The 13,820-nt window shown below is 44.0% G+C and overlaps 1 protein-coding gene across 7 annotated transcripts; it reads right to left on the bottom strand.

Annotated features, from left to right (window-relative positions):
* Positions 1–392: 392 nt before the first annotated feature.
* LOC142931963 (basic helix-loop-helix ARNT-like protein 2) lies at positions 393–13,392 on the bottom strand. Of its 7 annotated transcripts, none has more exons than XM_076076128.1 (17): positions 13,179–13,392; positions 9,044–9,137; positions 8,889–8,939; positions 8,757–8,798; positions 8,374–8,531; positions 8,204–8,286; positions 8,016–8,108; positions 7,145–7,259; positions 6,882–7,031; positions 5,106–5,340; positions 4,634–4,740; positions 4,277–4,427; positions 3,941–3,996; positions 3,730–3,841; positions 3,439–3,529; positions 2,953–3,172; positions 393–2,557 (listed from the first exon to the last, which is right to left on the bottom strand). In XM_076076128.1, the coding sequence occupies exons 1-17, from the start codon at positions 13,219–13,221 to the stop codon at positions 2,400–2,402; spliced, it is 1,959 nt and encodes a 652-aa protein (XP_075932243.1). In that variant the 5' UTR covers positions 13,222–13,392; the 3' UTR covers positions 393–2,399. The 7 variants fall into 7 exon arrangements, with proteins under 7 accessions (XP_075932243.1, XP_075932245.1, XP_075932246.1 ...); XM_076076130.1 differs by having other exon boundaries at positions 2,953–3,121; XM_076076131.1 differs by having other exon boundaries at positions 2,953–3,064.
* Between the last annotated feature and the right edge of the window lie 428 nt (positions 13,393–13,820).

Raw genomic sequence — 13,820 nt, 5'->3', positions numbered from 1 at the left:
CTATTGCTAGTACAGATCTTAGCCTCCGGGAGAAGATAGACTAGGATTCTATATTGGGCAACATCGTAGAGCAGCCTGCAAGCTGACACGATGCTTTCAAAATCAGTGTCTTCCTTTACAGATGAGCTTGTTTTTGTGTGCATTAACACCCATATTATACCAATATGAACGAACAGCCATGTTTCTTAAAAATATTTTTTGAAATAAATGGTTTGTGCCCCTTGTTTGTCCCTCTTTACCTCCGCATTGTTTCACTGAGGGAAGACTTTATATATCTGATTAGCAACGTAGGAGCTATGCACAAGATTCCTTCCTCTAGTAAAAACAACAGCTACTCAACATGATGATGACAACATTGAAATTGTGGTAAAGACTAAATAGAACTTGGACCATTTATGAAAAATTGTTTTACTTTTAAAAGACTCCAACCTCCATTCCTCGGTACAGCAGATACATCAACGACAATTTTCACATACAAATATCATAGCGGGGCGTGTTCAACATGCTGTAGTGTCCATTACACATATATGGCTTTGATGGCAGCAGCAAATATCGCCCAACAGTTTTGCTTATAAAGCCAAAGAGAGCACATAAGCGCTTGATTTACAATTGGACCTTGTCAGACACGACATGTGCTCAAGGCAACACAATCACATTATGCTTTCAAGATTAGAGGAACCAGTGATATAACCAGAGTTTACAGGTGCCGTACACAGAGGCCCGTCACCGGGTTTAAAAGTGAAAACACAGATGACTGGCATTTATCGGTTTACCCAAGTTAGGTCATGAGAAAATAAATAGCTTGGTGACGTGATGATTCCTGATCGTGGCCACAACCCTTGCTTTTTTAAGGCTGATGAGGGGGTTAAAACTCTTCTCTCTGTTCTGCCTCTCCACTGATGAGTTTTTCATTTTGCTCTTTGATTTTGACAACGAATGTAAAACAAAGACAAACAACTGCATTGATCCAGAATAGCTGTTAGTATAGGGATCTTCTTTTATAAGAGGCTGTTGCGGTAAAGGGACATTCAGGCATAGATGGACGGCAACAGTATCGTCTCCCTGGCAATACAAATACTATGGCTAATTTATGTGCAGTGTAAGGCTGTTCAAATAGTATGTTTGAGCCAACAGCAAGGATAAGACATGACACAACCAAAAAACATGTTGGCTTGTCCCTTGTTAAGAACAGAAAACATTCTCACATCCACGGTGGACCGCCCATACCTTATGACAACCCATATGAGTTCAGTGCACAATGGATTACCTTCACAGTCCCGTCTCTGAAGTACAATAAATATGTGATCACAGTATAGGCATACTAGGGCTCACTCCTTTAGTGCCCATTCAATATGAAACCAGACACTTTACCTCAAAGACCTCTAAAAACCTGTTTTTCCCTGTACCAACAGTTCACAAAGTAAAGATTTCGCCTTGAAAACACATTTCTGCTTTTGGTTTTGATAGCGTTAGCACTTATTGCTAATAGCTCTTAATGCTGTTAGCAATTCAAGCTAGCTGGTGAAGTTGTGTGTTGGTGGTGCCAGATGTCGGTCTCTTGTAATTTCTGTGGAAAAAAAACTTTCCAACGCACTGCAAACGGTAGTTGCAGTGCGTTGACAAAAATCAGACATGCTTTCTTATGAATTTCCAAACACGAAGACATTTGAATCATATAGAATTCTTTTAAAAGATACAGTTCATGTGGTTTGTTTGCTTGTGCGAGCTATAATCTTCCAAACGGAGGATAACTGGAACCCTGGTGGTGGTGGGTGTGTGGTGCGATGCCTGACGCATCTTCATTTTGGCCGATTTAACGAGTTTGTAATCCTCCATGAAGAGGAAAAGGGTTCCAGTTCTCACTGGACACAATATCAAGAAAACATGACTTAACGTGTGTCCTTTAAAAAACATGGAGCAATCAGACCACGTCCTGAGAGACATGCAGGTCATCACTGGGTACCAAAGGTTTGGCAGATGTCAAGAGGTTTGAGGAGTTTCTCTAGCAGCACTGCACATGGCAGGAGTCTGATTCTCCTCCAGACCTCGGCCCCTCATGGGGGGCAAGCAGAGCGAGTCTGGGTTTAAGCTGAAGTGTCACTGAGGAAGACACTGAATCACCACAGGCTCCAGGTACACTTTAACCTCACATTCTTTGATGCGAAAGCCGGGGGGGGGGGGGGGGGGGGGCAACAAGGTGGTCACAGTAACAATAATTCCCCTCAACCCTTGTTCGGCTCTCCTTTAAGTCCAACACGTCGCGGCCTATGGTACAAGTCCAGTGGGTTCAATTATGCAAGGCTGGCTCAGTCGGGCCACAGAATGAACAAGTGAACGGCCGAGTTCTCTGCGAGAGAACAACGCGAGAGGGCGTGAGAGCTTGAAGACCGCGCATCCCTCTAGAAAGGCCAGTGTAACTCCTCGAAGTCCCCCGACTGACCCATGTTCACGTCCGTCTCCAGCAAGCTCATGATGACCGCCATGGCCGCCTCGTCGCTGCTGAAGCTGCTCAGGCCTGGCACCACCATGCTGTCCAAGTCCAGCTGGGACGGCTGGCCTGGGCGAAACAGAGCGAAGAAAAGAAAACTTTAGGGGGGGGAAAATGCACGGACGTTGTGGGATATTGTTTTAAATGAACCCGTTGTAGTGTCGTAAAAATTATGAAGGATTAAAGTGTTAAATTTCATGGAACACAGCTGGATTTTCCTCCTCAGAGCTGTTGGATAAACTAATTGGATCACCTGCTGATTAAGGGCCTGCAGCTGTGAAATGGTGGGTGGGGTCAACAATACAAAGACTGCAGGAGTTTAATTGACAATATAAAGTGTCTAAAGGTCTTTTTGAAGCCTTCGGACAGGATTTTTGGGGGAGCGGCACATTTCTTCTTCTTTGCACAAATGTGGAGAGAAACTGGTAGTTCCTTCGGATTTATGATTAGCCCGCTGACAGTACCTGAACTCTCAGAAGTTGCGCTGCCGGCGCTCGTTGCGGTCCTCGTTGCGGTCCTCGAGTCAGACTGGGACTGTGAGGAACTGCATGCCGCCGCCTCCTCTCTGCTGGAGGCCTGGAAGTCGTGCGATGTCAAAACACTGCACAGGGCCTTATGTTTCACCTTTCTCCACTGGAGCGTGTAATTAAACTCAGGAAAATAAGTTGTAGAAGTAGCCGCTGCCTTAATGTATAAATAACACACAGCATCATTAGCACAAACTGAAATATGTCAAAAATGGATTTCCATACAAATTCTATAGACATGCATTTGAATCAAACCTCCTTATGCCACTAAAATTGACAATAAAAAAAAGAGGAAACACAAGACATGCCTCTGAAGTATAATGACGTAGAGGTAAGTCTCAGAATTTTTTTTATTATAAAATAAAAAAACTAGTGTCATTTGCCTCAGAGAAAATGTGCTGTCATGGTAAAGAGGACACTCACACTGGTGCTGGTTTGCGGGGAAACCAGTGCACATTTCTCCTGGGCCGGGCCAAACGGACTGGAAGCTCTGCTTGATGGGGAGGAGTTCATCCTGTTTAGAAACAGGTCGGAACACAGCATGGGATCGGATTATTTTTGTGAAAATTCCATCTATTACCTAATTTAAATCCTATCACTATTTGATGTACACTACCCCGACATGCCACTTTTAACCCATTGCTCCGTAGGCTCTAAAAATATGTCTTCCCATCTAATCTCACACACACACACACACACACACACACACAGCACCTGTAGGAGTCAATGAGCTCATTTGCGATTTGGGTCCCTATGCTGCCGGCGTAGATCATTGTGCCCACACCGCTGGAAAGGCCGGGAATTATGGGTAACTGCTTTGTGTCCTCTGTGGAATAAGAAGACAGTAGAATCAACTGTTATGTTTTTTTTTTTGTTAAATCGCAGACAAGAGATGAATATTGAACACACGGCATGCATTTCTTACCCTGAAGTGCTTTTGAGCCGCCTGCCTCCTCATCTTTTGTGTGACCAGGCCCCCTGCTGGTGCAAAGGAGTATTTATGATGCTATTTAATCCCATGAATAAACTGTATAGCTGTGCTACGGCATCATGATGAGAAGCACAATGTGTGCATGAAATCAGCACAGAAACAAAGCTTTTGGACAATCAGTGTCATGCAAATTGTACCAAGATCTCATTGTTTTTTGCAGCTGTAAAACATGAGTGCAAAGCAATAGCTGAGGAGTTTGCGACAACACCGTCCTCCGATTGTGAGACAGGAGACACTTGTCCACATCTTCACGGATGAATCAATACTTACGAGACGACCCTGTTTGAAGACACGATGAACTCGACTTCTTTGGTCCATGGATTTGTGAAACTAAACCACTGACTTTGGAGCGAAACGTAGGAGCCGTACTTCGTTTTGAACTTGTAGCACTGCGTCTCGATCTTCTCTTTGCTTCGAAGAACTGCAAAGAGATATGACACGGGTGTTACAACAGAAAACAGCACAGAGGGTCAATTTGTTGAGCTTCTCCACAACAGAACACACAAGTGACGCGTTTTTAAAAAACACAGATATCTTGTTTTTTGGGGGGTCCACTCGTCTCAATTGAGTTCTGAATTGAAATCGTATTTCGGGTGAAAGTTGCCAACTGCGGTTGCTTTCCATCACCTTGCCTGTGTTTCTCCGCGAGGTGCCGCAGGTCGTCCTGGTGGAAGTACTCGTAACAGGACGTGCCGAGAACTTCCTGCGGCAAATAACCGATGACTGTCGTGGCTCTGGGAAAAGGGAGAGGACACGGAGGGAGTTCAGTTACTCTGGAGATGGAATGCTGGGTAAATGAGCCTCTCCGCGTGTAACATTCAGCAGTCACACATATGGGGAATTTAAATGATTCACTATACTTGTGGTATGAAATTACTTCCCAAAGAAAATGAGAAGAGATATTTATGCGACGCATAGCTCCTTCTGAGAAACAATGGCAAAGACTATAAGCAAGGATTATATGCACTGACAAAACTCTGGCTGCCAAAGAGTTCCTCCTCGCCACAACTCTGCCATTTCATTCTCAGCGGAACAAATCCATGACTCACGGCGGAGAGACCAATGGTTACTTGTGCAGATGGAGGGAGGGGAAACTCACTGTTGTTCTACAAAAGTGAACTTTCCGTCGATGGCACAGCGGGTGACGAACTCAGAGGGCTTGATGGTGACGTCTTTGGAAGGCTGGTTGGGCACGTGGGTGAGGAGGCGGCACACCGTCACCAGGCAGGTCAGGTTCGAGGTCTCCTTCTCGGCCTCGCCCTCCGACTCCAGCTGGCTGCTCGGCCAACTCCGCATGTATCCGGTGCAGTGGAGGGTACAGTATTTGTAAGTGTCTGCGGGCAGAAAAACAACAACTTTTGGATATTTGCACATATAATGTCCTTTTTTAAGTTTTGATTACCGTCTGCAAAATTGCACATTAATTCAATCAAACGTCTATCAAATGAAGGCATACATGCCCCAAAAATAATCTTTAAAATACAAATGTACGGTATATATATATATATATATATTGCAGTGCAGTGCAGTTGCAGATATAAGCCACTGTGTGGCACCACACCTCAGGTTTCTGTCACCACAACTGGGCTGACAGTAAGTGGGCTTTGGTCACCTTCTTACTTTGTGGTTATACAATGTTGCAACACTGACCTACTTCCTGTGCAGGACCACATGTTCTATTGTGGCCTCAATTTGGTGGAAAATATGTCTCATTCAAACTCAAAATGAATCTGTAACAGAAAATAGTTGTCTGTGAAGTGGGAAACAAGTATCAGTATTTAATGAGGGTCACAACCCACCCACACCCACCAGATCATCTATTACTTTCCTCTCAGGCAAGTTTTCCACTGGCTGCCTCGAAACATATTTAAATACATGATCAATCTGTTGGTACACAAGGTTCTGCAGGTCCAGAACCTGAACATGACTGTATATATGAAGCTTAATAGTTCAGATAACAGACATGGCTCCGGCAGCAAGCAGCAAATGAGTGGAGTTTACTGCCCAGACCCCTTTCAGTGGTCAGCTAAGTCATCTAGGGTTCAACTGATATGAGACTGTGAAATGCAAATAAATCTGGAGCTGATAGCTTCAATGTTATTGTCAATATTTGACCAAACACTCCCCCCCCCCCCCCCCCCCCTCAAAACAATTTAAAATGCACGAGTATTTCCTGTGCAATTGTGTAGTTTAGAGAAGAGGAAAGCGTCTGAATAACAGACATCGGTTACAGATCAGCAGCAAACCTCACCCCTCTGGTATTTCACGTCGTAAACTGAGAATCCTTTTGAAGTACTCTGAAAAGTAGGCCACTCTTGGAGCAGCTAGTGGTCATGTGACCTGAAGGGAAGTGGAGGTTTTCCTGTCTCTATCCGTGCATATTTATCTAACAGATAGCTGTATTTTACAGTTAAGTGGCTCCATAACATTGATCAGGAGTCCTACAACCTGATAGAGTAGCATTGAGCAGGTTCAGACGGAGGACACTGAATTGTTTTAGCTGATTAGCATCAGCAGTGTTTCATTCATGCTTCACAATCATTGGCTCAAACTGCAGCTGACCTGTCACGATAAATCCACTTCAAGCAGGTGATCAGTGCGGCCGGTACGACCTCATTCTTCTTATTCTGCCGATACACATTTATGAAAATGCCGCTCCTTCCATCACCCAAACCCTCCTACTAATGCGCTTTATTTTTGTTGTTCTATTTATATTTGATGTTCATGAATGCGTTCATTATGGGGAACTCAGAGCAGAATCGTTGCTGCTGCATGGATAAATGTTCAGTTCCTTTACTGAACTGACTTGTAGCTAACAACCCACATTTCCCCGATGATGATGATGATGATGTCGTCGTGACATCATCAGACCCACCTTTCTTTTTGGGGGTACAGGGCAGCACGTGTTTGTCCTCCTGCTTCCCCGCCACCCGACTGTGCTTCATCCGACAGAAGAAGGATCTCCGCGCCCCGGTGGACAAGTGGGGCGGCGTGACGGGGGCGTCCTCCTGCACCTGAACCCCAGCTGCACACAGACAGATGACGTACAACGTTAGCCGTCGGCTTTTCTCACTCGTCTTCTACTCTTTCACGTCGTGTTTTTTTCGACTTCGGCCGTTTCCCCGACAACCGACTTACTGGCAGCATCGATGAGGCGTTGGCAAGGGTACTCCGAAGACGACAGCTGCTCCTTCACCTTGTTGATGTCTTTGGGGTGGATGAAATTGAACAAGCTCTGCCCAGTCAGCTCAAACTGCGAATGCAAAGGACACGCAGCTTTATACAACTTGAATATCTAGGTTTTTATTTACTTTGTCTTTGTTCACAGTCCAGCGACCAGTTGCTTGATTGTTGTCGTCACACCGCTCATTGTGTCGACATAGAGCGAATGCATTATGACTGTTAGAGAGTTGCTGCAGCGCGCTAAGTCCCCGAGATAACACGTGCTGCCCTGCAGACGTGGTGTCAGGTTACTTCAGAAGCTTTTCTTTTGGTCTCCATTCCTCTCTGCTTGTCTGCAAAGCTGGAAAATGTGGACAGGAATGTCGAGCAGGTGTGGCAGCCAATCCCCACTCTGACAAAAATGTATACAGCTCAGAGATTGTTGGCCTCAGCTACTCAAACAGGCACATTAGTGCATAGGAAACTGATAACTGATTGTGTGCAAGGACCAAAAAACACACATATAGAATATAAAAGGATTAAGTACAACACTATATTCCTTTTTTCACTTTTTACACCGAATTATTTAACTTAATGTTATTTATTGATATTTTCAGTTGTATTGTTGACTGGTCTGATACAATTTGACTACATTTTGTCAGTTTTGTGTCTCCATACATGCATGCCATTTTTTGCCTCATTCTGCAAATTGACATTCAAATGCGAAAAAAGGTCCAATTAGGGTACACTTAAGTTAAATGTTTGGCATCTCATTAAAGTAGTAAAGTAGCAGGATGGCCTGCTTTTTAATAATTGACGAGTGTGTGATGTAGAGGTGCAAACATACCCGGCTGAGGTTGAGGATCTTGGAGACGGACTCGGAGATGAACAGGACTTTAGCCCGGTCACAACTTACGATTATGAGGAAACCATCCGCAGCCTGGGAGGAAGGTCGATAGATGGACATATCAATACACAGATAGATGGATGTAGCGATCCCACGGGACTAATCGAGGGTCGTACAGGAGTACCTACCCTGAGCAGAAGGTGCCTGAGGTCATCGTGAGGCAGGATTGAAGACTTGTGGGTGGTGTTTGTAAAGGCGCTGCTCGACCCAGCTGAAAACAAAGGGGGGGGAGAAGCTTTTAGATGGATCGGAATGGACGTCGCTGACCTTTTAAATAAGCGGGTGGGTTCGGAGTTACCTTTGAGGACTTTCAGGTGTTGCACGGCCTTCCGCAGGACCGTGAGCTTGTCGAGTTTCCGAGCCATGGGCTGACAGGCGGGGATCATGGCAGCCAGCTCGTCGATGAGGTTGTTCATCTTATCCCTCCGCCGCTTCTCGATCTGTCGGTGAGGCTCCCTGCAGGCAGAAATCAGACAATCAGACATACTAAATCTATTTTGGGGGGGAAATAATTACTTGGAGATCATAAAGCAATTATTTAAAAATGATGAAAGTCATTATAGTTGTTGTTTTTTGGTTTTAAACCGAGTCACATTTACACTGTAAATGAGACCAATCAAAGGCCTAAAAGGCTTTTCAAGACACAGACGGCACAATCATTTCATGTCAAAATAGAATTACCTGAAGCATTGGATTTTGACTTGCTGATCCTCTTCCTCAGATCTACAAACAAATGGGGTCAAAAATGTAATTCCTTCGCCAGTGTTCTCTCATAAGACAGCGTGCGAACGACACCCCGAGGTGAGTGTGTACCTGCTGAGGTCGTCATCATCATCATCATCCAATTGGAAGTCGACGCTGTGCCTGTGAGAGGGGACATATTTCTGGTCATTAAATAATAAGAGGAATGCATGCATTGTACAGTACAGTGTGTCTTTCACTCCTCTTGCTGTGCACGGATGCCTGACCTCTCCTCCACGTCTCCCTTCCGTTTCCTTGGCAACTCGACAGCTGGCAGCGAGGAGCCCGCTTGGTTGGGGCCTTCCTCCTCTGCAGCGAGATCTGATATGTGAAAACAACCACAGAGATGTGAGGGACTGCGTGCGAATGAGTCAACCTTGAGAGAGCTCTGTGGCGCTGGCTTGTCGGATGCCCTATTAATAATTCACCATGAATGAATGTGTGAACAGGACCTGCTCAAACCGCTGGGGCTTGTTGGGTTTGTTGCTCAGAGAGAATAACGAGAATTAGTCAAGACAAGAGTGAAGCGGATTCCGTTTCTTGTTAAGTGCAAATGCCTTGAACAGAATTTTGACATTAAATGAGGTTGTTACTTTTACTTTTCAAATGGCCTTAAATGCAGAAGTAAATACAAAAATGTGTATATTAATAAGCTGGTTGGATAACAGATTGCCAACATGGAAAACTGTGTGTCAACAACAAAGTCAATGCACCATGCTATGGCAGATATATTGGGCTAATTACTGGCAACAGTAGCACCCAATCTGGTTGGCGGTTTTATAATTGTTTATAAGTAATCATAGGAGTCAACGATGCTTTAATAAATGAGTAGTATTAAAAACAGTTCTATTGGACTGTTCAGGGCTCAACAATAAGACTTGCATGGGGCCAGTAAAATGCCACATGTCTAGTAAATCTAAGCCTTCGTATATATTGTAAGGATGTGGAAGCAAATGAAGGCCAGAATTTAAATATTGTGAAATACCACTGAATTTATAGAAGTGAAACGTTTTAATTTGAAAACCATCCATTTGAATTTGTGTTTGAATTCTAATTTCAAGCTTTAATTGAATTACATTTTGTTTTTTAGTACGGAAAACTTCCATTTTCTAAATGAGTGAATCCTAAAGAGTGTACTTAAAATGAATAATTAAATATTTATAAATTGCAGAACCCTAAGAATAAATCTAAAAGAGGGGAATTCAATGTGTTTCAATGCAGTTGTATTTGAAAATAAAGTCAGTTATGGTCACATTTCACAAATAGGTCAACATAATTATTATTATTATTATTAATATTAATGTTTACCATCATATTTAGTTTTTATTATTTCTTTATTTTAGGCACTCAATTTATTTTACTATTGACTTACTTAGCATTAACCATACTATTAATCACAGGCCTTGCTTTGCTTCCATGAAAGTTCTACAAAGCAGACATGTGCATAGATCTGCATCTGGTAATCCTAATGTTTATGGATGCTTGATGCTGTTTGTCTTATTTTTTAAACTACAAGTTATTGTGGCACGGCTTTGTTACAACCGGAGCAGAACCCATCAATATTTGAAAATGTTTTTGTCCTCAAAAGCCCAACTTGTTTGTTTTTTTGTGAGCAAACAATCAATGAGTCATGAGTTTGCGGTCGTGGAGGGGGGGGGGGGTAATTCTTTTAAAGAAAGGCTCACTCACTCAGGAATGCTGGTCTAAATGCTGGAAGACTTTAAAGGCTGACCCATGCATGCCTGCCAGAAACATTTCTGAGAGCACGACTGACAGAATTCCTCCCTTTCTTCTATCTAGTCTCTCGCCAAACCAACTCCCCCTCCTTACTCTCTCACACACACACACACACACACACTAACGGCCTTGGCTCGGCCTTGCTCTATTGTCATCCTTTCTTTCTGCGTGTGCGCTGGCTGACGGTTGCCATTGAAGCTCTTGACTGTCCGTTTGAAGGCTCGTGAGAATGAATCATAACGTTTGCATGAAGCAGTATCACTGACCTACTTCCCTCTCAGGACTACCACACTTTAAATTGTGACATTTACATTTAAACGTGACTGTTGATTGTGACTGACCCGCTTTCTCCTGCTTTTTCTCACGTATGATACGAACTGATACAAAAAAAAAAATGAACACAGATTTGAGCTGAGCAGATGAGCTGCGATGCCGAAATTATTATGAGTATTTTTCGAGCTATCCTCAACTTTTGCACAGCGATACATAAATAACACTTCAACAGTGACCCTTTCCACGGGGTCAAAGGTCAAACACAGCTAGCTTTGACAAACAGGTGGAACTTGTTGGGAACTTTAATGATATTGAGATTGAATTCCTCTGGAGTCTAGAAGGTCATCGCTGACGCAAAAGTGGAACGTGGGAGCAGACGCATTGCCAGCTCTCCCTTCTGCCTACCACACCTCTTCCGCAGTGATGCTGCACAACACGCCGCCGCCTCTAACGTCACAGCTTTTCCTGTCTCCCTATTAGTGAGGAACCCCCCCCCCCTCCGGCAAGTGGATGACACAGCATATTACTGAAACGCAGAAACGTGGATGTACAGGAGCGTAACAAACTCGGTATGACCGCGTGGTGCGATGGGTGCGCGAACGATGTGACCTACATGCGTTTCCTAACAAGTGTACATTTCATTCCACTCCAATAACATTAATGTATGTGATAGTGGAAAGTAGAGTATGACCAGCTTTGAATTATAGACTTGATGTATAGCCAGGAAAAGTATGCAAGAATGCCAGGGAATGCAATGCCCTGAGTTGATGCAATACAAACCAGTACAAAGCTAATTCAGCAATAAAAAGTCAAGATTATAAAATGGCCAATAAATGCCAGACTGACAACTGCCAAACAAACATCAGAGTGGAAAGCATAAAAACTATCTTTCCGATACACACACACATACATATACACACACACACATATATACATATGGAAAGATAGAAAGACAAACATATACCTTTCAAACTACAAACATAGCATTCATCACCTGTGACTCAAACAGCCAGCCTGCACAGTGTTTTTCTAAAGGATGGATAGGCTGCATTCACACAGCTATTGTGCAAAACCGCTCCGAGTCAAGCACGCGAGAGCGCTTCCTTTTGTTGATATTCAGCACCGAATGGCTGAGTCAAGGCCACAGTTTCAAGATCCATCAACAGTGCCGGGATCGCTACCCTCAGCAGTTTAATTAACCCATTAGTGCTGCATGTTCAGACCACTAATGAGTTCCTATGGATGTAAACAGGGACTTTCTGGCTCTTCATTTGTGGTCTATTCCAAAATGCAATATCACATAACCTCTGTCTAGACTTTTCACTTTCAGAAAAACTGTAATAAGATATTTTGATAACACCTCATAATGATTTATATTCATATTGTAGGCTATTAAACAGCTGCATAGGGTCTTTCAATGGTTATGGCCCACTCAATAATATGTTCTGGTAGGATACTTTAAAGTGCCTTTGCTACTTCATAGAGTCTAGTTTATTTTTTTTTAAATGATTGATTAAGCAGACATCACTGTATTGTTTCTCGGTCTACCTCCCTCTGCTGCACAGTGAAGGCAGCGCTGCTCTACTGATCTACTGACCCAATTTTGAAAGAAGCTGCGAGAGAGAAAAAAACACGGAACCTCGTGGAACCACGTGACAAGCTAAGCTCCCCAAGGACGGTCTTGGTAAGGTTGGGCTAATACAAAATACCGGTTAATGGAAGAGGGTGGCGATAGAAAATAAATATGTTATATATTTTATTAATATTAGGGTGAAATCGTCACCATGGTTCCACGAGGTGTACCCTGCCGAGCAGGAACAAATCCCACCGTCCGCGCGCGTCCAATCGGAGACGAGCACGTTATTACGGAATAATGAATGGACGAGGCTTCGACCGTAGCGACATCACGCGCGGCACGGTCATCCAAACGGTATTTTCGAGCACGTTATGAGGCAGGTTGCCTTGCTGCTCCACTCCTCCATGCACCCGGTGCTGCAGATAGTCACTGTGACATTTAGCTAGTAGCGTAGGCTAGGTGGTGCCGCTATAAGTAGCTTATGACAGCAACGTCGGTCGCTTCAATGTCACAAAGTTGAGCTGAAGTAAAGCTAAACAAAATAAGTAACGTTATCTTGTGAAACTACGGCCCAATTGGTCGCATGAAGGGACTGGTGAAGCTCGGCAGTACTTTCTGGAAGCATTCTCCGCAGCTTTAGTTCTATTTGTCAAATGATGGGAAAGAAGCAACAAAAGCCATTGTTCCTCTCCGGTCATAATACTCGTAACGTTAGCGAGCTTCAGTGCACACAATAATGGCTGTCGTCCACTAGCGACCCGTCCCTTGGCACCTACCTGCCTGCCTGTCCGCCGTCCCGTCGGAGCCGCCGGCCGACATGCCTATAGACTGGAGGCGGTGTGCCCGGTGTTGACTACGGAGCGCCGCATGCGGAGCTACCAGCTGTAGTAGTAACAGAGGAGAGGGAGCTGCAGAGAACCGGGTGTTGTTGACTTAAATTTCTCCTCAACCTCCTCCTCCCGTATATTTCTTTTTATGAAGCAGGCGGGGTGGGGTGGGGGGCAGAAAACATGAGGGATGGGTGAGAACGGACCACCCATGTCTAGGAAACAAGGAAACGTTCACACTTGTCTCCTCCTTCATCGCCTTTTTTATGCCCTTGTTTACTTGACAGGTCACACGACGTTTCGCTAGGACAGCTGCTATGCACTCATTTCAGCTGGTCTCACTCATGAATCAGCATCCTTTTAATTAAAAAATAAAAGGGGAAAAAAAACATGTGAAATGTGTTTTTTATTTATTTATTTGTATTCAATGAACTGGTTGACCTAGTTTCAATGAACTGGTTGACCTAGTTTCTCTGCATGAACCTGGATGACCTTTGCACAATTATGTACGCTGCTTTAAATGTATGGTTTCAGAATAGTCTAGGATTTATTGATATTATTGTATGCATTTGTGTGCGTTTGAATTTGCCG

This window comes from Anarhichas minor, unplaced genomic scaffold, assembly GCF_050575085.1.
Source record: "Anarhichas minor isolate MPS153535 unplaced genomic scaffold, ASM5057508v1 ptg000055l, whole genome shotgun sequence".
Lineage (NCBI taxonomy): Eukaryota > Metazoa > Chordata > Actinopteri > Perciformes > Anarhichadidae > Anarhichas > Anarhichas minor.
Note: the sequence above shows the minus strand (reverse complement) of the source record. Positions and strands in the feature narration are given on the sequence as shown.

Excerpts from the sequence above, each read along its gene's own strand:
- LOC142931963 (XM_076076128.1), bottom strand. The coding sequence starts at position 13,221 with ATGTCGGCCGGCGGCTCCGACGGGACGGCGGACAGGCAGGCAG. Across the intron at positions 8,940-9,043 it reads AAGGGAGACGTGGAGGAGAG|GCACAGCGTCGACTTCCAAT; the intron begins GTCAGGCATCCG and ends CCCCTCTCACAG. Across the intron at positions 8,799-8,888 it reads GATGATGACGACCTCAGCAG|ATCTGAGGAAGAGGATCAGC; the intron begins GTACACACTCAC and ends ATTTGTTTGTAG.